General features: G+C 36.0%; 1 protein-coding gene across 2 annotated transcripts; it reads right to left on the reverse strand.

The window, feature by feature from the left end:
- Positions 1–1,043: 1,043 nt before the first annotated feature.
- LOC149075799 (aldo-keto reductase 1B-like) lies at positions 1,044–24,131 on the reverse strand. Of its 2 annotated transcripts, none has more exons than XM_089243313.1 (11): positions 24,019–24,131; positions 14,385–14,470; positions 14,000–14,167; positions 13,265–13,381; positions 10,961–11,038; positions 9,919–10,035; positions 6,197–6,303; positions 4,754–4,835; positions 4,468–4,551; positions 3,071–3,153; positions 1,044–1,252 (listed from the first exon to the last, which is right to left on the reverse strand). In XM_089243313.1, exons 1-11 carry the CDS (start codon positions 24,032–24,034, stop codon positions 1,210–1,212), a joined length of 981 nt encoding a protein of 326 aa, XP_089099439.1. In that variant the 5' UTR covers positions 24,035–24,131; the 3' UTR covers positions 1,044–1,209. The 2 variants fall into 2 exon arrangements, with proteins under 2 accessions (XP_089099439.1, XP_089099438.1); XM_089243312.1 differs by lacking the exon at positions 24,019–24,131 and adding an exon at positions 17,472–17,759.
- Positions 24,132–25,397: the final 1,266 nt, after the last annotated feature.

Genomic DNA, 25,397 nt, shown 5'->3' on the forward strand with positions numbered 1-25,397 from the left:
AAAATGAATAAGAGTGAAGTTGAAATTGATCATTTTAAGTCTTTAATACTATGTTTGATATTAATTAATTCATTTCTTTTTCTGCAAGTAGAAAATATTTGTATCCACTATCCTTTCTTTTTACCAAATTTTTTATCTCAAAATTCATGAGAGATTTCACTAGGTGGTGATGTCCCATATGTTGTTTATCCATATGATTGTTAGATATGATCTAAACGATTTTTGAAAATGTTTATTCATTACTCTTACATTAATGTGTTATCTGCATAATCATAAAAATTTTTTACACAGAGTTATGATTTGGTTTCTCTCATTCTCTCAAACTGTTCACTTCAAGAGAATCAAAACTTTCTCTCAGAATCATACTTATTTAACAGATACAGTATTTATGTAAATAAAAAAAAAATTCTGAACTATCAGAATTTCTTTTTTTGTTATTGATGCTTGTGAAAGAGATTGCCATTTTCAATTTACTTTATGAATGCAATTTAAAATAAAGATCAGACTTCGCAAAACAATTTCTGGCATGCATGTATTTTTTTCATTATTTACTTGTGAACCAGTGTTTTCAATCAGAAAAGTATTTCTCTCATGAATCGGGAAACAAAAATGTTTTGGGAAAATATTTTCCAAATGAAATAACTTTTGCTGGTAACTTTTTATTAATGTTGCAAGAATTTTATAAGGGCTTATGAATAATCACTTTTATAATCATTTCAAGTGTCATTATTTTTAAATATATTTCCCAAAATTATTTTAAAACTGGGTTTCATTAAAAAAAAAATCAATAAAATCCCCCACTGAGTTCAATAGAGACTCAGTTTGTTCATAGTCTTTTTTGTGACCATTAATATTTATCATCACTTTTAATTTACCTTGGATCATTATACATACGAGTGTATAATAAGAGTGTTTTAGTGTTAACTTTTTAAGCATTATTTATTGTAATTTATTATTATTTTGCATACTTTTGTAATGACTATAGTGTGAAAAAATGAAACATAATAGACAAACAAGCTTCAGCAACTTCTATCAATAAAACATTGAATCAAAAAGTTTATTTTAATATAAAACTATATCAACAGGTATATGAATTAAATACATATCTATATTTAATCCATCATATGGTTATGTAACTATATAATTTGCACATTCTTTGCATTTAAAGTCCTTTGAGAATCGTCATCTTTCTCCAACCACAAACTCAAGTCAAAAATCTATGTTGAATGGATAATACGGGTGGTTTTTCATCCTAAAAAATTCAAAATTCATTAACATTCAATTAGGGATGAGACGAATAGTGATTTAACCAAATATTGAATATTCAGCTAATGTTTTGGCTCGAATATAGAATATTTGGCAGCTGAACAGAAAGAAAATGCCATGAAACTATTTTTTGTTTTATGTTTTCCATATTCTAGAAATTCATCGTGACACAGCCTTTTCAGAGAAAGGGATTCACACATCACACAACAAAATATAATCAGTAAATTTTTTATTATGACTAATTTTATATTTTATTTATGACTAATTTTCTTATTTTTTCCTCTTTGGCTTTACTTTACCCTTTTGTCTCTTTCAGTAGCTCAGTACGTTTCTTGTCTATGCATTATCCCGTTAGTGAACTTGTGTAACATATACAGCGTCCACAGGTAAAATAGGTAGGCATATGACATTTTACTGGCGAATGGTTGATCCTAGAGGCATACCTCCAATTAGAAAAGTATCCAAATAGCAAGTAGTATTCAGATATGTTATTCACATGTTTCAAGGGGTTGTATAATTACAGTCAAATCCTGTTAAAACGAACTCCAAGAGACCTGAGAAATCACTTCGTTATAAAGGGATTCCAGATATTTGCACATTGTTCTTATCTAAGCTTATCTGTGGTACTAGAAAAGTGTTCGTTAAAACGGGATTCGACTGTATTGCAATTAAATGCGGGTAAACCATTTTTAATGCTGTTTATTCCCAACTTTTCTCAGTTTCTTTGAATATCTTTGTGAATAATGCACTTAGAAACGTGTAATTTTTTTTGTTGGAAAAGGAGAGTCAGGGCAACAACTTCTTAATTGGGTTTTGGGGACACACAGTGACTGTATAAAGCCCCTTTTTTATTTTAATAACTATATTATTAAATATATTATTATATTATAACATATACTATATTATTTATATTAAACCATGAATAACATATCTGAGTAGTGCATGTTATTTGGATACTTTTTCCTAACTGGAATTATGCCTCTTAAGATCAACAGTTTGCCAGTAAAATGTGTGTCATACACCCTGTATATTCATGCTTACTTCCTCCTTATTGCAGTAGGATTCTGTTTTCAGTTTCATGTTTCCCTTATTTTAGAAGTTCATCCTGAAATAGCCTTTTTCAGAGAAAGGGATTCGCACATCGACGCAACAAAATATAATCAGTAAATTTTCTCTACCTCTAAGCTATAAGCTATGGAAGCAGATAGAATATTTATGTTGAATGGCTCCATATGTAGTGGACGGCAGCATCATTCCGCTAATACTTCGCAAATGGCATCAAGGCCACTAGATGGTGACGTATATGTAGAGAAAAAGACGTTCTCTCCTTTATTAATTGAATTTTTATGGAAAACTTTTTTTGAAGAAAACATCAATATCTCTTCACACAGCCAGTTTTCCGTACATATTGAATTAACAAAGGAGAAGACGTCTTTTTCTACGTATTTCTTAACATTGTTAACGATATTAACGAAAATATTGTCTTTGTATAGCGATAACTTTAATCATTTTCTTTAAGAAAAACTATCAAGAGAAAAATGTTCCCTTAGGGGCTCTGAATCAAAAAATCTCGTTCGGTTTGATGTCTGTATGACCCATGGAGGAAATATAAGTTATACTTTCAGACTTCTTTATATTGCCTCATAAAGCACTTATATTGAAAACTAACGATTCGTTGTCGTTCATGCAGTACTGACTGTAAACAAAACAAAGAGAAAAATAGCAACTGACTGTCGCAAAAATTTGGTTTTCGGTTCATATTCCACATTTGGTTACTATGAGATGTGAATTTCGTGATATTTACCTGCTTTTAACGAAGTAACGATGCTGAGGTCCGAAATTACTCAATAATTCCATTTCTTCATCTGTCATTTCAAAATGAAATAACTGAAAGGGAAATCAGAATTGTAATTTTTTTTCTTTTTCTCTCAGAAAACTCACAAGAATAGTAAAAGCAAACGATAATTGTAAGAGCTTTATGGAATCAAAAACAAATCTGTTCATGTGTTGGAGAAATGCAATACAGTGAAACTTCGCTACAACGATCAACCCCTCTGCAACAGACATCTTCAACGTGTTCCTCGCGAGCACCACGGTGCCCACTGAAGCACTCAGAGAGCTCGATGCTCGTGTCCGATGTTGTGCTCGCGAGCACTTGGTCAACGCCTCAATTAAATTACCTTGTACAAATTGCATTCGAGGATTAAAATCATTCAGATTTCATGCATACGTATGCCAAACTTGCCGTAAGGGTGCAATTCTTTTGATTTGAGAGGCAGTACTCGTGACTAGAAAAAGGTTGAAGACCTCTGTTCTACAACAATATTACGTAAAATCTTATATGGTAGTATATTTTCTTGGCTGTAGTCTAATGTTAAACTCCTCTCAATACACACAATGATATCCTTTACTACTGTAAATCCCTTCTATAACGGTATTTATTGTACCTTCTATAACGGTATTTACCCCCCACCCCACTCCCACAGACCAGATCGGCTCTGCTATTATTTTTCGCAATGGGCAATATCTACTGTCCGAAAGTGTCCGTGAAGATACTTCTGCGCAATGCACAAAAGTGATGTGAAGTAAACCACTTTATAGTGTGCTATAACTGAAATTCCGCAGCGGAATGTATACGAGTTACATGTGTGGCAGTGCTGTCTTAAGGCATGGGCCCACCCGGGGGCCTCAAGTGAAGAGGGGCCTCACAAAGATGAGATCTGGTTGAAATTTTCGCGAATTTGTTTGGTAGGGCCTCAGAAAAATCAATTGGCCCGGGGGCCCATGATACTCTTGAGACGGCCCTGATGTGTGGTCGAGTAATGGAAGAAATTGAATGTTACAACACTAACTGAATTTCATTAATTAATACAATTATAACAATTATAACTTTTTGTTGCGAATAAATGCCTATAAATGCATGGTGATATGGTAATACGAACAACGCCAATTCAGAAGAGATGTCAACAACAGCGTAAATTTGGTGGCGACTGATGATGCTAAATCTCGATATAACGCGATAACCTCTCTACAACAATATTTTTTCTTGGTCCGCACAGTATCGTTATATCGAGGTTTTACTGTATAATTGTACCGATTACGCAAAAAAAAATATATATTTTCTTCTTTTCACTGTGATTTGGGCGGTTTCATATCTCCCATTCATATAGTTGGAAAACGAAGAATATCGATTAATCTTACCTGTATATTTTTCTCGATCCTCTCCTTCGTGATACTTTTTGGAATGACGGCAACCCCTCTTTGGACCTGATATCTCAATAATATCTAGATAATACACATAGAAAACGAATTTGAAAAATCCAATTGATTTCGTGTGTGCGGCAAGAGTAATAAATCACCATCATAAACTAATATGCATAAAAAACCCGGTTATTAACAAACATGATAACTAGAAATAACTATTTTAAATAATATGATTTGCCACACTACTGTTTATCACTAATAAGAAACATGAATAGAGACTCACCTGAGCTGGTGTAACGTGATATTTGCTGGCCATTTCTTTCACTCTCGGATCATCTATCACGACTGGTCCACAATTTTCTGGGCTGCGCCAAAAAACACAATAAATTTCGAATAAGCGATGCTAAGTGTTATAAATATCTGCATTCTTGCTGCAAGTGTATCTGTCAATTACTTTACAGCCAGTTTAATTGAACAAATATTATTTTTGCTTTGTCATTATAGGGGAAGCCCACTAAATATCTCAGTCCAGGGCTCTAGATTGTGATGGTAGATGCTCACTCATGAAAAATGAGGGAAAAGAAAATTTTTATTCCTACACATGAAATGTTGCCCTCTAACTTTTTTTCCTTCCAGATAGTGGGTGTATTCTTTTTTATTTCACATACACAGACCTGTTGTTTCTCGGCACAGAATCTCAATATCTGCGCTATATGGCAAAATAAAATGCTACCTTATACAATTATAGGGAATTTTAATCTCCTCAACAAACCTCCCTGTGTACAGGGAAACATTCTCAGACTCTAAACGTCCATACTTTGCAAACTTATTCAAAGCCAAGGGAGAGTATGTTTTCACTTGCAAAAAATGGTGCCTTTCTTTGTTCAGTAAAAAAATGTGCATTCTAGAAAATATTGAAAATAACTAAACACAGTAAAGTATTACATGTACAAAACACCATTGAACTGGAATTACTGCTGTCACCTATCAGATAAAAACAACACAATTGTTGTGATTCTTCGATTGAAGTTGATGACCGGTTTTTTGATTGATGTACCGAATTGAAAAAGTCAATATAACATGATACTGATAAAATTTTTCAGATAATAATATTAGTTGAATTGTCGAATTTGCTTCAAAATTTGAACAGTTGTTGTTTATGTGCGGTAAATTAACATTAGTAAGATGCGCAAAAAAAGAAAGAGCAAAAAAAAAAAAAATATATATATATAAAGTCAGGTTCAATTCACGTCTGGGTAATATCCCCTTTCGATTATAATTACAAAAGCCGAAGGAGAGTATGTTCTTACCTGTTACTAATGTTAATTTACCGCACATAAACAACAACTGTTAAAATTTTGAAGCAAATTCGACAATCAACTAATATTATTACTCAAAAAATATTGCCCTGTGCCTCAGGAGGGACAGGTCAATATCTTTCCAATTAGAAGTCATAGGACAGGGAAGACTGTATAAAAATTTAGGCATTTTTATTTTGTGACACACACTGTATTTTCACTCTCGAAACTGGTATAGAGTGGTTCCTGAACACATTCTGAGCCTTTTTTTTTTTAAATTTGAACCATACCTATATTACAAACGGTTGATGAGATAAAGGCAACGTTACAGGACACCCTGTTTATGTAAATATACTTTAAAAATAAATGTATTATTTTTACACTCGCGTAGAATTAAAAATCTACTGACAGTTATCGAACTGACTCACTTTGGCCTTCCAGGAGATCCAAGAGGAGCAAATGCCGTCATTTGAATGCTGCGTTGACGGCAGAAATTCAACAGTTCCTTCTGGTTTAAGAGAGGATGACTTTCAACCTATAAAATTCAATCGATCGACAGTAAATATAACAATGGTTTTTACCAATAATATTATTAGTATTATTGTTTACCATAAAAGCAGTTTTTAGAAAGCTGCGGACATGATTCATGCCTAAATTATAATTATGCATGGCGATAGATATTAAGCTCTTTCACCTTCACGATGCAGAGAGAGAGAGATTCAAAAGCGTTAACTAACCGCTATTACAATACAGGTCGAGAGAAGGTCCTGGGCGCATTTTAAAAATAAATAACAAATCAACCAATTGACAAAAAAAAGAAGCGCAATTTATACAAAATATACTTATCATAGTATTTTAAACTTATTTAAAAATTAGAGGTACACACTTTATAGTTTAAAAAGTACCACTAATTTTTAACCCCCGTAACACCCCTTACATACGTTGGTGGCAGTTGGGATTTTGGGAAGTATGAAAGCTTTGTGTTTGCCTTATTCGTTGGGGATTTTTTGAGTATTATTAGGCAATGTTTACCTACTCATCCATATGATAGCCGTATAACTATTTTACGATTACCAGATCACAGAGGCATGGCCCCCACAAGGGGTGGGTTGGCGAGGCTCCAGCCCTGGGCCCGGGACGATTTTCATTATTTTTTGTTTTTTCACGCTATAAATCCATCATAAAGGGGCCCTACTCCAGGATGTGGGGGCCCAGTTCGATAAGATACTCGCCTTTAAAGTACCAAAGGATGTGTAGAGGTGTCGCAAATTCGATACCCGGTTCGTCCTTGCCAGAAACAGGGGTGTTTTTTTTTAACAACGTTTTTAACAACTTAAACAACTTTCCTGACACAGGGGTGGATCAGAAACGGCGACATGTCGACCGAAAAAGATTACGTCCCACACTGAGAGGTTAGCTCACCTACCTCTCATTGAGTATAAAAAAAGCTGCCGTTCAGAATCGGTAGTGAATTGTCGGTCCCGGTCTAATTAGCCCCCCGTGTAGAGAAAATGACAGTAGTGCGACGAAAATGTTCAAATGACCAGATCACAGCAAACGTTTTTTTTTTTAATTTGACGAAGATTTATGAATAATCACTCGCGGTCACATCATTGCAAGCAATTAGAGTTGCAACTTCGCAGAGGCGTAATACTAAGCAAATGCTTGCGGAATGCATATAATATTGTTTTTCCACTACTTCATTATTGATTCATATTTCGGTTCATGTCACCATTTTTCTAAAATAATGTGTGTGTGTACCTATGTTTTTCTTTTCAAATAACAATCAAATTTGTGTAACTGGTACTTATAAGTACCATTGGTACATGGTGAGATCGATTGTATGTAAACAATGGTGAACTCAGATGCAATTACAATTATAATTTTTCCTTTTTCTATATATATAAAATTGATTTTCTGTCTGTCTGTCTGTTTGTGTGTATGTTCTCTATACAAATCTACAATTTTAGATCAATCGTCACCAAATTTTGCATATACACCAAATGGGACCTGACTTGAACGATAGGCTACTTTAAAATTTCGTCAGAGCAGAGCAAATACCCCAAACGGGCAAAAAACTGACGGGCAACAATGGTTTTTGGGCATCAACAATCACTTTCCGAACGTTTACTTTGGTTACCGTGGTTCCCTAGCAATGCATTTCAGACGTGTGTATGCCTTTACAATGGTTTGTCACTTCTTTAATTCTGTTAGTATATGCATATATATATATATATATATATATAATAGTTTATGCCTTTATAACGGTTTGATACATTTTCAATCCTGCCAGTAACGAGGCTTTTTGAATAGACGTCATAATCATCATCAGCATCGCTTTGAGGGTCAAGAAAAGGGTGATCCTCATAGAAATCAGTGTTAAAATTGCCGATTTTACTGTAGAAATGCTGAAATTTTGTGGAGTTTTCTGTCACATCAATACTTTTAAAAATTGTATTGAATTCTAGATTTCTGAAATATTGAGTTCGATTAGAGATATACGAAGCCCGGGAGATTAAATATTAAGTAACTAACTGGACCTACTTTTGAGTTGGACATTCATGCAATAACATTGATTTCAACTTTTTATTTATATCTTCTCAAGCATAAAAATTAATGTCTCCGTATTGTGTCTTTTGATATTCAACTGCATAAATTCATATGGTTTAGGATGTTTTAAAATTAATTATGGGCCCGTAAAGTACATCGAAGAAATTCCACAGCTTCAATTAAGCATTTTTGAAAGCTGAAACAGGCATATGGATAACTTAAAGTTCAGGGGGGGGGGATCGAAATACCTAGCGCCCCTCAAAAAAAGGGAAAAAATATATATTCGTTTCGATGTTTCTTTAAATCTAGATTTGTTTATTTCATGAAGTCGCGCAGGAAGTCGCCATATTGGTTAACTTAGACACGGTTTGCATGTCACTCAAAGAAAGAAGGAGATATCACGTGATCCAAACAGCCTCATTGAAGAAAACCCGGGCAGCGCCGGGTATTATAGCTAGTTATATATATTTTTAGAAATAATAAATGAGATTTCGATATAAGGATACTCTGTGGGCTAAAAGAAAATCCTAAAAAAACTCAAAAAAAAAAAAAAAAATAATAATAGGGATTATCGTTGTATTGGGAGGCAGACCATCATCATCATCATCATGGTGCACCACCAGATTTATACTGTTCTTGATATATTTTCCAAATCGAAGTTATTAGTATCACCGTTGGTATTTATTTGCGACCAAATAAAAATATTATTAATATAGATTCACATTAATAAAATTCAAATAGATGTTTCAGCCGTGCTGCATTACACTTAGGTGTAATAACATACATACCCCCAAAATGTGTCCCCTTACAAATTTAAAAATGAATCAAATATTATGGTTTGCTTCGCGTGGTGAAATGAATAAATATTCCTGAAACCGCATAATTCAACATGTTTGAATTTTCATTTTTTATTTTTATTGTAAGCGTAGAGTGCGACGGTACTTTAATGTACTACGTCAACTAACTTACTGTGTACTAACTAACTAACTAACTAATTTTTGTAAATATATATTTTTTTGATTTCTAGGGCTTAGTCAGAACTGAAACGACCCATCAAAAAAATTACAGGATAATTATTTCATTTTTACATAATGTGGTACTGAAAAGGGTTGAAAAAAAGTTCAAAATTTCACGCATAAGTGGCGCTATAAAACGAAAAATTCGACATTATACATAAAATGCAACACATTCAATGCATACTTAATTAATTAACTATCACATTTCAATAACCATTTTAAGAATAGGGTTACATCTAAAGAGGTGAAAGAGTGCTCATGTTGAAATATGACAGTTTTATGAAACGCAAACTGTCATGAACATTGATAATAGGGGATTATCGTTAAATACACTGTTTGTGTTCCATTTTATGCATTATGCCGAGAGTTTTTCGTTTAACAGTGCCACCTGTGAGTGAGATTTGAAATTTTTTTTTAAAATTCATCAAAAAGAAATCTAGGCCATGATAAGTATTTTGTGCAAATCACACCTTTTTATGCCAATTTGCTGATTTGTTATTAATTTTTTAAATGTGTCCAAGATTTCTCGTCTGCCCTGTATGATAATCACCATTTGATTCACACTGTTAAAAAGCAACACTTACTTGCAAAACCGAGGGCCTGATTTCACAAGTATCGAGTATCCGTTGGATCTGTTCGCTGTTGAAGTTAGAAATTCCAATGGACTTGACGAGTCCCTGCTTCACGCAGTCTTCCATACCCTGTTGAAGATAATAAAAATTGATAAACAAAAAAAAAAAAAAGATTCAAAATCAATCGAATCTTAGAATTCTTAATTTTTTTTAATAAAAGCGAGCTCTCCCAGAACAAGTAAAAAGAGATTTTCACACTCACTTTCATTCAACAAACATCACACTCTTCTTCTCTTTTTAGAAAAATCTTAATCATATCTCTAAATCATTCATTGAAATTGATGTTTAATGTCAACTTACCTGTAGAAAGTTTAAATATAAGTTCCTAAATCCTGAAAATATCAAATTAGTACGCTATTAAATACTATAGAATAGTGTTATGCCCAGCATTTTAACACGAATATTTTTACTATCAATATTCAGTTAGTCAAATTTTAGGGGGGGAGGATAAGGCTCCCCAAAGCACCACTATCAGTTGAGCGGCCCATAAAAGACGTCTTTCTAGGCACTCCTTTTCTCAAAGAATAAACATTTTCTACCTCTTAACCTTCCAAAGTTGATAATTATGAAGATTAAATATATATGGGAGTAAACGCACGTATATGCGGGATATTTCACGAAGAATGTCCGAAACGAACAAAAATTCTTCGGTTGATTCCGAAATTAAAAAAAAAAGAGAAAATATCAACGATAAGAGTGAGCTGGGGTACAATAATTAGAAAAAAATTGTATGGCTTAATCAAAAAATAATCAATTTAGTAAAAATTTTTCCTTTTTTTACTGCATAAAAAACAAAGTCTATCCGTGACATTTGGCAAAAATTCACTGCGATGTAAATGATTGAAATTATTGATTTTCACACATATTTTACGTTTTTCTTATTTTTCGGACTTTCTTCGTGAAACATCTCGTGTAAGCAATTTTTGTACGGATTTGTTTCAATATTTTGTATGAGAGAGAGAGAGAGAGAGAAACGAATAAACGTCCATCATACTTTCCATGTTTCAACGTAGTCTGTGTATCCTGGAATGTACTGTCCATTTTCATCTGTTGGATATATGACGTCACCTTCCTTTCAAAAAAATTAAAACAAAGTACAGTTAGTATGCAAGTACGTAAGTAAGTAACACTACTGACGGGATTCATCTTTATTTTTATTTTTTTCAGTGATACAAATACAATGTTATGGTGGTAAGATGCTCGTCTACCATCGTGAAGGTTGTTGTCAGGGTCCCGGGTTCGAACCCAAAGGAGGATATAGATAGGATATTTTCCCTAACGGACTGGAGGCGACCACCTATAGACAGCACCTTCACTTCCAACCCATCTCACTAATGGCAGTAAATTGCAATATAGCGATATGGCCAGAGTTGGTGTTTGGTGAAGTAGCCCTGTGAATTTATTTCAGCGTGCAACCGTTCTAACAGTTGTAACGTACGGGATAATAGCACACTTTAGTAATACTGAGTTCGCGCCTTTGATTCACTGTGACGCAGATTTGCGTACGGTTTCTTCTTCTTCCCCAGGTTACATTTGCATGCATGGTGTTCTTTTTCTCCCGATGTATTTCAACAGGAATGCCGTTTTAACGTTTGCGGAGCGGCCGTTTCGAACCACGCTAGCGTGTTTGCGTTTCATGTTAGACCATGCATTCCTTGATGACAATTCTTTGTATTGGTGTGTACTATCATCTCTTAAAGTTTCACCCATCTTTTCTGAATCACTCTGTATAATGTGAATTCTTTAAAAATGTGATAAATCCTGTTAATGTGCATAATAACAGGTTTTGCCTAATCTCCGACCGTTTCGGTAAGTTTTATAAATTTATCTCTTTTATCGGTGATAATGAAAAAAACTCAAGTGACTTTGGTAGATTTGATAAATACTAAAAAAAATCACCACTCTTATCGGCGATTGTGCACAATAACCAAGCGTCGTTGACAAATATGATAAACCGTATTAATTTCAGCACAATCGATAAATTTCAAGAGTACTGTATTTATCAAATTAATTAGGTACGCTTGGTATTATGTAGCACAGGTGAAAATGATGTAATTTTTTAGTATTTATCAAATTTTTAACAAAGACGCTGGCGTGCATTGTACATAATCACCGGTAAAAGTGGAGAAAAATTATCGATCTTTTACTGAGGTGATCAGCAAATAAATCGCAATTAAAATTAATTATGCACAATAACAGATTTATTACATTTATTTAACATTATATACTAAAACATTTTAAGTCCTTTGCCTCTTCAGCCCCGCTTTCTCCTTTAGTGACGTACGTCACTAAAAGGAGACGTGATAGTGATCTATGCCTATGAGCGCAACGCCATGTAAAAATCCTATGTATAGGATGGAATAACGCACCCGGACACGGCCCGAGGGCCTCAAGAGAAGAGGGGTGCCTCACACAAATGAGATCTGGTTGAAATATTCGAGAATTTGCCTAATAGAGCCTCAGAAAAATCATTTGATCCGGAGGGGGGGGGGGAAGGGGGGTCCATGATGCTTTTGAGACGGCCCTGACTACACTATGTTCTAATTATTACGTAAGAGATGTTGAAAGTCACTGCGTATGAGCGAAATTACGAACTCTCGCGTTTGAATGGTAGATTAAGGTAACTTTATGCAGTAAATGTGATAAATCGGCCATTATGCTTAATCAATAATGGTCTTGGAAAGTTTGACAAATTTCACAACATCTATCACTTTTACCGGAGATAATGCATAATTCCCGCATGAAATAAGTAAGTTTGATAAATATGGAAGAAACCACATGGAAATATAATTTTAATTTAACTATTTATCGGTTTTTGTGCCGTACGGCACACACACACACACACACGCGCGCGCGCGCACGCACGCACGTATTTCGCCGCAAAACACATTCCGTCCGTCAAGTAAGGGGTTTCCCATGCCTTTGAAGTTGCTCTTGCCATTGGCTGCCCTAGTATTCAAGCGTGAGCTTGAAATACTAGGGTAGCCAATGGCAATCAACTGATTCTGTCAGGGCGATGACACAAGCTTTTACCAACTCCGGCCACTACGTCCTATAGGTTATATAACCTATAATATTTATAATAGGAGGTCGCGTGATTCGTTACTATATGGCAGTGGTTCAAGCATGCACGAAAGTGTAGAGTGAACCTTTACTTCAAAAAATATCTCTGGTTCATATTTCGTATTAAGTATAGCCAGGTATGGTTTTGAAAAAAAACTATGAATGCCTTTTTAATATTCATAATTTTGGTATCTCTTAATATGGTTAAGGTATCACATTTATTCGAGTTACATACCTGGTACGAATAAGGCCAGTGTATTAGGTACAGATCCAAATAATCTAACCCTAATTCCTCCAAAGATCTTCGGCAACATTTCGGCACTCGGTCACGATGATGATATGTATTCCACAGCTGAAATGCAAGACCAATATTATGTGGGAACATAAGTGAAGAAATTTGAAACAACGTATCGTATATAGTCTGATACTGGATTAATTATTGTTGGGAAGATTTTTGAGCTCCATAATTAGGGTAACCCCTTCACATACAAGTTTTTGGCAACAAATTTGTAGTAATGGTGATACATTAAAAAAAGTTTCCTTATTCGCGGATGTTGGAAAAAAAAGGAAGGAGGGGGAAAGAAAGAAATAGAAGGGAGAAGTCTTGCACCCCACCATCCCCATGTGTTCTCCCTCTATCTCTAGTATACAATATATGTATAAGAAAAAGATACATTGTATGAGGGGGGGGGGATCACTAAACAGAAGTATATTGAAAGAACGGGTAGGAAAAAACATGACTTTTTCCGTTCATAGGATTACAATGATGAAAAAAGAGGTAAAAAAAACAAGTACACACACACACACACACACACACACATATATAGCTAGAATGGATTTCCTTTACATGCGTTTGGACGAGATATCTCGTCTGTAATCGTTAAGAGGTTAGGGTATAAGGTAAGATGTTTTCAGGTAATAGTAACTATTTAATTGAATTGGATCTCAAAATCTGTCAAAAGTCAGTTACTTTGCTGGTAATGAAGAGTTCTTTTCTGGTGACATCACCGATGGCGATCTTCTCTCTTATGCCATCACCAACCTCATTTTCATTCTGGTAGCACAGAGCGCAGTCGAAATGTCTGTAGCCACAGTCTATGGCGGTTTTGACGGCTTCTCTAAGTTTGCCTTCGTTACCCTGGTCAGAGAAACGAAAAAAAAAAAAAAAAAAAAAAATATATATATATATAATACGTATATAAATAAAATATAAACATATATATCTTTCATATCGATATTTTATTGTTAATCCAGTTGCAAACTATTAATATTGATAAATTTATGCTTCACGTTTCTATAAAAATGAATGACTTTCACGCTTTAAATGTAAATTTCAGTCAGGAAGTGAATCTTACCAACCAAGTTCCAAGTCCTACTATAGGAATTTCATGCCCATCGTTTAGTTTCAGTTTCGGAACCTGAACGGACATGCTCCGTAAAACTTTAGAAAAGAGAAATAATAGAACGGAATGAACATTGATTAATGAACACGTTTGGAAAAAAAAACGGGAATATTACGAGTACAATGAAAATTGTAGAAGACTGTAGAAGACAAAAATTTCTTGTCATCAATTCACTTGGATCTTGAGGTCTTAGAAAAGTTAGTAATTTTATATTTATTTTCGCTGATTTCGAAACTACTTTTGGACTTCATACTGCAGCTTGTTTTATTTAGAAACTACAAAAATATCTAATTGTGGGTGTCACGCTTAAATGGTACTGACGAGCTTCCTGACCACAAAAACCGATGTTCACAGTGAAGACCAGAAATTTTTGTCTTGTCTTTTACAATTTTCATTATACTTAATTTAAACAATTTAGCATTGGTATCACCATTAGTTTTCGTTGAATCTAGTTGTATTTCCCCATGCTGAAAAATTTGATCAAAATATTGATTCACGCACCATTTCTTTTTGTGATATTCATTAATGATCTATGTAATTTGGAATTTTACGGTTCAATGATCACTTATGCCGATGATTCTGTATTAATGCATTCATGTGATTATCTTCACAGTCTTAAGAATCATATTAACCACGATTTGATATTAATTCGAAAATGGTTCTATGCTTATACTTTAAAATTAAATTTACAAAAAACAAAGTACGTTAATTTTAAACTCATGGAAAACAGGGTTCCATCTTAATCTTAAATTTTACACAATGGCTTGTGATTTGCAACCTCAATGTAATTGTGATTCAATTTCTCAAGAAGTAAATAGCATTAAATACTTGGGTTTGAATGTAGACAGCAATTTGAAGTGGAAATCCCATGTTCAGGAATTACTTAAAAAACTTCGTTTTGTTTTATATAATTTTTATGATATAAGTAATGAAGTTTCCGCTAATTTTTTAAGAAAAGAGCATTTATGGTGCAAAGCTAGATTAAGATTTCTATAAATTGTAGAAGATTGAGACTGTGTGCGTGAGACCCCGACTCAAATTTTTGAAAACTCTTTGGATTGAAAATAAAAGCAATGAAATAGTTATATATATATATATATATATAATCCTCACCCCATATAATTGCACAGCAAATCACGAGAGAATAAAACCATGCATAGTACAGGGGTTTTACATCGTAAAGGCCATAAAGGCTTACACAATTTAAAGGATAATGCATCCGAGCGAGCGAAGACCTCATTATTTACCGTATACCTATTTTTAGGAAAGAAATTGTTCGCAAGTATTTTTATTATTTAGCTCCGAAATTACATAATTCAATACCATTAGAAATACAGAGTATACCTACACACGTGGCATTTAAAAAAAACGTTATTTAATCTATTAATTGCAATAGAGGATGTAGACCAGTGGTTCCTAACCAGTGGACAATAGGCCTACAACGATAAACTATTCAATCATTACACTTCACTCATAGTTATAAAAACTGGTGGCAGATGGCGGCACTACACAGAAACAAACTTCACGTCAGGTTTCACTACACGTACACGCACATTACCGCATGTACCAATTCGTTACAGGTTCCGCAGATTATTAATTTCTATGAATTATTTTACTTATTGTTAAATGTCTTTTTGGCTATGGCTGTTATTAACTTTGGCTTCATTATTTTTGATAATTAATACAAAAACGAAATTTAAAAAAGTTCACTGTTTGAAGCGAATGTTTACCCGTTTACGATGTTGTTTTAGTGTCAACGACGTGCACGTTTGGTATTTTGGTAATTCGTTTTGGTGATTCTTACGTTAATTTGTGATAAACACAGATATGTGTTGTTGTGTGATTACCAGGCCCGTCTTGACATATGGGTCCGCTAAAGATGTTCCTGACGAATGATACCTAATCGTAAAACACAACAGATACACCACTTTCTCGCTGAGCGCAGATCTGGACGATATGTCGGAATGATTATTTACCAGTCTTTCTATCTGTTGATGGAGAGAGGGGCATTTCTCTCCTCCTCCCCGAATCCCTGCCTATTTCTGGGCTGCGAATGATTTCCATATCACACATCTGGTATTAATAAAGTCAACGTTTCTAAAAGTCATCAAATAAAACCAGGAAGACTACTAAAAATTATCACAAATTTCAAAAGATAATTCAAATTGTCTATCTCGAGTTGGCTTTCAAATCAACTCAATAAAATTAAACTAATGTTCGTATTTCAGTTGAAATGGATCCGAGAAAAGTATTCTTAGTGGAAGTGACATAGAAAAAATAACGAAGTTTCTTAATATAAATTTTTAAATTGAAAGATGTAATTCAATGAATATTCAGATACTAATCACAATAATCGAAAAGATAATTTTAGAAATCGTTCCGTAAAATGGGCAGTAATGCAAACTGCTTTTGTAATTAACAAGTTAGCAAATCGGGCGCATTCGGTTCTGTCAAAGCAGAGACGTTCACGAATTACATCAGCTGGTACCCACTCCGGAACGTCATGAGACAGACCTTATTATATAGTCCTGGGCTTATCCCAGCTGACAAAGTATATACAACAGTTACGACCCTATTCAAAGGCTCTACTGAAGCTTATTAATGAATTCTCAGGAACTTTATTCCAGCCTACAACAATACTTTCTGTGATCACGTTCTTTCTTTTGTAGTGAAAACGAACGTCATTTCATTTTAAGCGAAATTCAATACAGTCCCACGAAATATTACTTCAAGACAGTCAGTTAGTTATTTGGGCACCGTATGATACGGCGTCTCCCTTTATCTCTCTCTCTCGAGTTCTCTTCCTTTACAACCAACAATGCCTATTTTTAACTATCTACCTTTTCCCTGCTCGTGTAAATACTGTGGTGGATAAAGGAATAAAAAGGAGAGAGAAGAGTCAGAAATTATATAACATGGACATAGATGTTTGGCTCTGAGCATCCACTATAATAAGAAAACTGCTGATATGTCAGCTCCCTCGTGTATCATTAACCTGGATGATGAGTTCAACAAAAAAAAAAAAAATTCTGTTCTTACCTATTCTAAACTCGTTAGTCGAATGGTGTGAGTCTTCCCTATACGTTTTTCAAAGTTTTATGGAATCCGCACACGGAAATGGAATTATTGTTCTGTTCCGAGTGTGTGTTGAGATGGATATTTGTTGATGCAACTCACCCACCAAAGAACACTTTTCTACTCCCGTGTCCGTGAAATCTAAAAAAAGTCTTTATGGCATTTTCTTTCTTTTCCTTCTCATCGCTTCGAAGTGTTTTTCAGTTACTGTTACACGCGCTTAAACTTGGCGTTGGACGAACTCCATGTTTTCTAATGATACGCCTCCTGGCGGAAATTTTAAAAGCTTAGAATTACTTTTCTTCAGTGTTTTGTGTTCCCTTTGAAGAACATGCCTAACATTCTCCTTACATGTAAAAGTGTTTTAGTCTTGAAAATTTTGCTGTACTAAAACATCCCAAATGCTGACTTTCGACACTTGTAATTTAATGGGTGATCAGAAAATATCATATATCGTATTTCATCGAATAAAGAAAAATATTTTTTTTATTCATAAATAAAAGCATCATTCGTGAACCATATTTTTCCTTCCGTAAAAAACTCTGTCACAGTGATCCGCCAACGGTATGCAAGCACCATTTAGGTGTGGCACGAGTTGTTTTTGGGAATAAAAGTACACTCACAATAATAAATAATACGGTGAAATTCTCGTAACCAGTGCATCGTCAAAAATTTGTTTGCTAGAGACGGGGCCGCAACTAGATGCTTGGTCAGCCGGGGCAAGCACGCATTTTGACGTTCCCTTGTAATGTTGAAAGTGAGGTTAAAGGGTGGAATTTACGCCCTTCTGGTCCAGCGCTCGGGGCACCAGACAGTGCCGTCTTAAGGCATGAGCCCACCCGGGCACGGCCCGGGGGCCTCGAGCGAAGAAGGGCCTCACAAAAATGAGATCTGGTTGAAATTTTCGACAAGTTGTTTGCTAGGGAATCAGAAAAACCAATTGGCCCGGGGGCCCATGATACTCTTAAGACGGCCCTGGCACCAGACCCGCCTGCTCCCCCCCCACTTAGTTGTGGTCCTATATACACTCATGTCCATAAATTAAGGATAATTCAAAATCACACGGAAATCGAAATCTAAAGTAAAAATTTCACCTGTAGAATTATCACACACATCTGCAAGAATGATATGCAAATTTCAGGAGCCACCAGATGATGCCGATAGTACGTCACAATGACGAGAGTGTAAGGGGGGGGGGTATATAAGGAATGGTGGCAAAGAAGTAAAATTGTTCACAAGAGTTTTGTAAGGCGCTCAGTGCCATAAGCGAATAGTTATGACACAGAGGACGCATGTGGATGATTTTTTTACGTGGTAGAATTATCGGCCGCCTGGAATGTGGGCGTACTTAGATGGAAGTATCCGAGGAACTTGGAATTGCCTAAAGTGTCATCTCTAGGCTTTGGCAACGATTCCAAGATAACGGAAATGTCAGTAGACGTTACAGTACAGGTCACCCCCGAGTTACAACGCCGAATGAAGACCGGTATTTGGTAGTTACTGCCAAAAGAAGCAGACGGAGCACAGCATCCGACCTGTCTCGTCAGCTATCTGCAGCCACGGGTACCACAGTTTCAAGGCAAACCGTGTACAGACGTTTGGGAGATATTGGTCTATATGCTCGCAGGCCTCTCAGATGTGTTCCGCTCACGGCAACTCACTGTCTGCAGCGATTAACCTGGAATAGAGAACATGCAATGTGGACATCGTCACTTGGGGCTTGTGTGATGTTTTCCGACGAGTCCAGGTTTAGCTTGCAGTCTGATTGACGTCGGACTTTCATATGGAGAACGCCAGGTACCCGTTACCATCAAGACAACATCATTGAACGACACCGTTACGGTGGTGCAGCATTGCTCGTTTGGGGTGGAATTATACTGGGTTCCAGAACAGATCTGCATGTTCAAACAGGAACCATGAAAGCCCAAATTTATCGGGACATCATTCTGGAACAACATGTACGTTTGTTTAGGGGTGCCATGGGCGCAGAATTTGTGTTTATGGATGACAATGCCCGTCCTCACCGAGCAAACATCGTAAACGAATGCCTTGAATCTGAGGATATAACCCGTATGGAATGGCCAGCATTCTCACCTGACTTGAATCCGATAGAGCATGTGTGGGACATGCTTGGCCGACGAGTTGCAGCCCGTCAACTACCTCCTACATGTGTACCAGAACTTCGGAGAGCATTGCTTGCTGAGTGGAGTGATCTTCCCCAAGATCAGATCGATAATTTGATACTCAGCATGCCTAGGCGTTGTACGGACTGTATGTCATCGCATGGGAGACATACAATGTATTAACCATCATACCAACCATGTAATAGTAAGTGTTTGTAAAGGAGATATTTTTTACAATTGCTCCAGGGAGCAAAAATCGTAGTTTTTATGAATGGTATCATACATACACCATCGTTTTTGTTCTTTATCTTTTGTTTAATAAATGGGCTTTATGAATAAGTAACGTTTGTTTTGTTTCTGAACCTTTATGTGCCGGAGCTGGCATTATCCTTAATTTATGGACATGAGTGTAGAAATGGGATATTGGCGAAGGTGCCATGAGTGCGAAAGTAAAATGTTTCGAGAATTCCTAAAATCGGTGTTTTTTAAAATGTGCGTCATGGCTTCACTAGGGGAAGGGAGGGAGGTCGCCAACCTTTGAACGGTGAACTAGAGATATTGATTTGTGTGCCTATTTATGCTTTGATGTGGTTCTTTTATAAGGAAAAATATCTAACAAACTATTCTGGGTAGCCGTAGATGAACCATGAATTCGACAAATCGGGAGTGACAGAAGTTTGAGAACCCCTGCTCTACACAGATAAGGAGCCGTTCAAGTATTACATAAGCAAATTTTTAGCCATTTTTGACCTCCTCCCCCCCCTTGTCAGCAAAATTTCGTCATCAGCTCTGCCCCTCTGAATCCTAACTCATATTTTCATAAAGGGTGGTTGCTGACGTAAGCGCTATCCAACCCCCCCCCCTCCTTGTCATCAAAAGTCAGCAAATCGAGAAACCCCCCCCCCCCATCGACGATGACGTAATACTTGAACGGCCCCTAACGTTTCACTTTAAACTGTCCTGTTTCTATTCTTCGGTAGGAAACAAAAGGCTTCATAAAACTTTCGATAGAGGACGTGAAAGCCATTCACGTAGTGCAGAGCCGACACCCTTAGATAAGACCACAGTGTGGCTGAATAATTCTTTAAACAGCTTTGGACATAAGAAAGGCCATCTAACCTAGAAACCATCCCTAACATAAGACTAACGCCGATTTATAGGTATGACAACGGCTATAAAAGCATCATGGACCCTATATCTAGTTGGACGTACCTGCCTACAAATTTATAAATATAAAATGTTTGTACCTGACCCCTCGTTATCATGAGGTAAACCTATCCTTGAGACGACTCTGGATAACACTATAGCTGCATTTTAGAATAAACTAAAGCTGGCGTTGTTCCGTCTTTAGTTTATACCCATTTACTGAATGCCCCTTTGATGATCCACGCTATATCACGGCAATTGTACTTTATTTTCTATTTAACTGTTTGCCTCTCCCCACTCCGGGAGGGATGGGGGGCTCAAATGTAAATTGGTCCTCATGATAATGAGATTTAGTAAATAGGGACTTTTATTATAGGTAGGAGCCCCAGAACATAGTCCAAGGTGCTCTTTTAGAATGGCCCTGTGTATATAGAGTATTTTCATAAAATATATTTCCTCTTTTCTTGTACGGTTTAAGCTCTTTGGATTGAATTTAATTGGGAGCGTGAGTTTGTACTTATATATAATTCAAAGAATTATTCTTTCCATTTCGTACTGAAGCAATTATTATTATTATTTTGAAACTTTCCGATGTTTTAACAGCTCTAATTCCAGGCGTCTGAAGGATGGATGATGATGCACGTGCTTGGGGAAACACGAATTTCCTGTTTAAGATTATTTTAGATGAAAAACAACGATAATCTTCTTTAATGAATGACAAACAGAAATAAAGTGTAAACAATGTAACACATATACAATTGTGGTGTTTACGTACCCGTTTATAAGCTATCCCTGTCTGCATGTTTCTTTAATTCAAGGCCATGGAGTCGTTGACATGTTCTAAAATTGCCAGGTCTCCCCCTAAATCCTTCGGCGAGTTGCTTGATCAGAGCCCGCTGGACAGGGCTGAAGCGTACCTTCTTGGGTGGGGGAAGGGAACCCATAAAAAGGAAAAAATTATGCAAAATAAGAGTACATTTTTTATGAGGCCCCGGTTGCCCCAAATCTAGTTACGACCCTGCCACTGGACCTTACTATTTCTTTACGACAATTTTCTATTTTGATTTATTGATTTTGTGGTAAATATATTGTATAAGAAATAAAGAAAGAAAAAGTGGATCTCTCTCTCTCTCTCGGAGTAAAGGCTAGATTCCCGTAGGCCTATATCTTGAAAAGGTGGGTGATCTGTGAATGTTTCTCTTCAGCCATTTAGATCAGTTTTCTCAAATTTTGTATCTTAATTTTGACAAGGACGTCGCGTCGACCTGGAGATATTCATTTGCGTGCCTATTTATGCATTAAAGTGGTTCTCTTATAAGTTTGTGTGAATATTTGTATTAAACTATTTTGGGGAGCCGGACATGCACATGAATTGGGCAAGGGAGCCGCGGGAGGCAAAAATTTGAGAGCCACTGTTATTTATATATACATATATATACGGGTAAAACCCGGTGGCCAGTGTTGCCAACTTAAGTCATTTTCCAACTATAACTGCTATTTTTTTTCGGCCATTTAGTTGGAAAAAAAACACCCATCTAGTTGTTTTTCTAATCTTTTTCAAATAATTTTCCTGTGAACCAGTAGTCAATTATTAATTACATGAAAATGAGGGAATGTCCCGGGAAATACAGGACGTTTAATTTTGGTTATTTATGCCCAGTTTCTGGTTTTTGATGAAGAATCTGGTTGGGAAATTTTTTGACTGTTGGCAACACTGCCGGTGGCGCAAACTTTCCTGCTCGAAGGTCTATATTTCTCTCTGGCGGCTCTCTCGTACAGTGAAGGAAGCCCCCCCCTCCTGATTATTTCCGTTTGCTGGCCCGTGTCTGGTATGGGTGGTGCCTGGATACATGCCCTAATCGCCAAGACTCGAAATAGAAGATGGAATCTGCGATAAGCAGATTTTTTGCGCTTTCAGAAATTTGGGTGGGGGAAAACGATGATGGAGCATATATTCTTAAAACGAAGTCCTAATCAGTTACACAGTTGCTAAATTTTTCAAGTCATTGCTAGATTATAGGACAAGGCCGAAAATAATGTCTATTTGAAAAACCATGTCTTTTGTAACTATGAAGGGATGTTCGTAGACTCTGAGAAAGCATGATTTTTCTACTTAAAAAAAAATCCAACCTAAACTTAGTCATACCTTGTGCTACCCAAAATAAATAAAATAATTTAATACGAAATCTCCAGACGAACGTAAATCCAATGGTAATCAGATTTAAAAATCTGTAAATGTACTGGATCTACTATTTTCTATAGCATTTTTAAGTAGCATAACCCTATTTGTTTTAATTTAGGAATGAGGATTAGAGGGCTACATCTAAATTAGTAACAAAATTATTTTATTTTAATCAAAAACTGCCTACAAAAGTGACTGCGAATTCAAGAACGACATCAAAAAATTTTTTTTTCTTCCATTAAACGACTTATGTAACTTTCTGTGTGACCACTATTACCACTCACGTAAATCTTATCAAATTATTTGAGAACTTCCTATGAACATCTTAAAACACCAAGGTCATCTATCGCTTTTTTTAGAGCTAATATGTTTTTGCTAAAATACTATCTACAGTTAGAGCCGATTTCGGATTTTACATATAGACAGAACCATCTTAATTATGGGACCCCGAGACGAGCGAGCACTGGAATACCTACAATTATTACACCGTGCACGGGTGAGCCTATGCGGAAAGACGACACTGTACAAAAATATTCATAACTCAATAAAAGTAGAGTCGCACCTCCACAAGTACCGTTTTAACTCATAGGGAGAGTTAAGACCTCATAATAATGAGATCTGGTTAATAATTTCGACACTAAGCAGGTGAATTGGTAGGCAGAGGTATTTTTTCTAGTCAGATAGAAGCCCCATCAGGCTCGTCATTTGGGGGGGGGGGGCGTTGTCTCCCTGGCTTTTGAAAATACACTAAAAATGGTATATATATATATATAAAATTATAAATACATTTTGAGAGTACATGTTCTTCGCCCCCCCTCCCAGAAAAAGTTGAAATGACGTCCCTGGGGGGCCCCATGATGCTCTTAAGACGACCCAGACCTGTCGAATCGACGGTTACTTCAGAATGTATATTTTAGATTCTAAAAAAGCCACCAAAAATAATTTAACCACTCGCCCGTGTGCATGATACAGTGAAACAAACTATTTTCAACTAATTATTGATATATTTCATTATTGATTAATAATTATCGACCATGGTCACTATTGAGGGAAAACTCACCTTCCTGACGAGCCATTTCGCAATCTTCGAGGCAAAGTATTAATTCACACCTGTGTAGTAAATGTGTGACAACTCGGAAGTGAAGACTTCCTGGGACACTCAGGACGTTTTCTCTCTCGTTCTTGTTAAACACCAATTAAGGCAGAATCTCTTTTATTGATTCAGGTGTGAAAAAACCTCTAGAAAACAGACTTACACGATTCGAGCATTTATGAAGAAAACATTGTAGACTAAAATAATTTCGGTTTCTTTTTTTTTTTTGGAAAAGGATGTCGAGGAAACCGTTAAATTGCATACAATGTGCAAGATGGTCAACTAATTGTTTTTCTCTGTTCTGCTCGTAATATCAACTAATGGTTAGACAGATTATTTTAAGATTCGAGAAGAGTCGTCAACACCATTCCAGATGCGTAAACACATCCCTCATACCCAGGGTACAAATACATTGGCAAACGCTGTTCTTAATGAACTACTATATTCATTTGATCATTTTTCTGCACAAGGGAGTTAATTAGATCGGGACCAAAGGTTAACTGCTGAATCCGAAAGGCGCGGCGTTCGTTCTTTTTCCCAAATATCTCGCCGAGAGGTTGGTCAACACCTTCTAAAGGAGATTCTGCTTAAGGTGTTGGGTTGGTGCGCTAACCCTTCAGTGGTCGACTTCTCATCTTACCGGCATTTCCGTTGTTTCGCGTTGAAAGAGATACAAACGAGGACAAATCGGGTATCTAACTCATGAACATCCTTTGGCACATTACGAGAGTATCTGATCAATCTGGGCTACTGCGACCTAGTTGTTACATAACTAATTCATTAAATACACGGGAGTGGAAATTTGGTGAGACACTATTTGAATGAATTGATGTGCTTGGAAGAGAATTAGATTTCTACGACAAGCAGCACTTAATTTAACCATTTTACGATCAAGGACGTAATATTGCGCGTCTGCCTGTCTCTCTCTTTTTTTTTTCCTTCCTTTTCCTAACATGCCATTACGTCAGAACAAGGTTACCAAAACTTGTATTTATCGCTGATTCGTCAAGCGCTTGTGAGCGAAGCGGTTAACTCTAAGAGGGGTACTTTTCAATTTTTCGACAATATTTAATATGAATTTTCTACAATATTTATTTGATAAATGTAATGACTGGGCCTTATGAATGTGAAATTTGGTGAGAAATCTTTCTTTGCATCCCTCAGAATGGAGGTGGGTGGTGGTTTAGCTGAGTAACCACTGCCCCTGTATAACATGATATTGATGAATTTTCAAGATGTGTTTTACATCAAAATGATGCATCATCTATCATTAAAAGAGGGGATGATTATCATTTTAATAAAATACCAATAAAAACGAAATTTCCAAAATCTTTTACGTTATAAAA

The sequence above is a fragment of the Pholcus phalangioides genome, unplaced genomic scaffold (genome assembly GCF_987345545.1).
Source record: "Pholcus phalangioides strain wild (caught in Gottingen) unplaced genomic scaffold, Ppha-v1.0 ptg000015l_1, whole genome shotgun sequence".
NCBI lineage: Eukaryota > Metazoa > Arthropoda > Arachnida > Araneae > Pholcidae > Pholcus > Pholcus phalangioides.

Excerpts from the sequence above, each read along its gene's own strand:
- LOC149075799 (XM_089243313.1), bottom strand. Across the intron at positions 11,039-13,264 it reads ACTGGCCTTATTCGTACCAG|GAAGGTGACGTCATATATCC; the intron begins GTATGTAACTCG and ends TTTTTTTGAAAG. Across the intron at positions 10,036-10,960 it reads ACTACGTTGAAACATGGAAA|GGTATGGAAGACTGCGTGAA; the intron begins GTATGATGGACG and ends TATCTTCAACAG.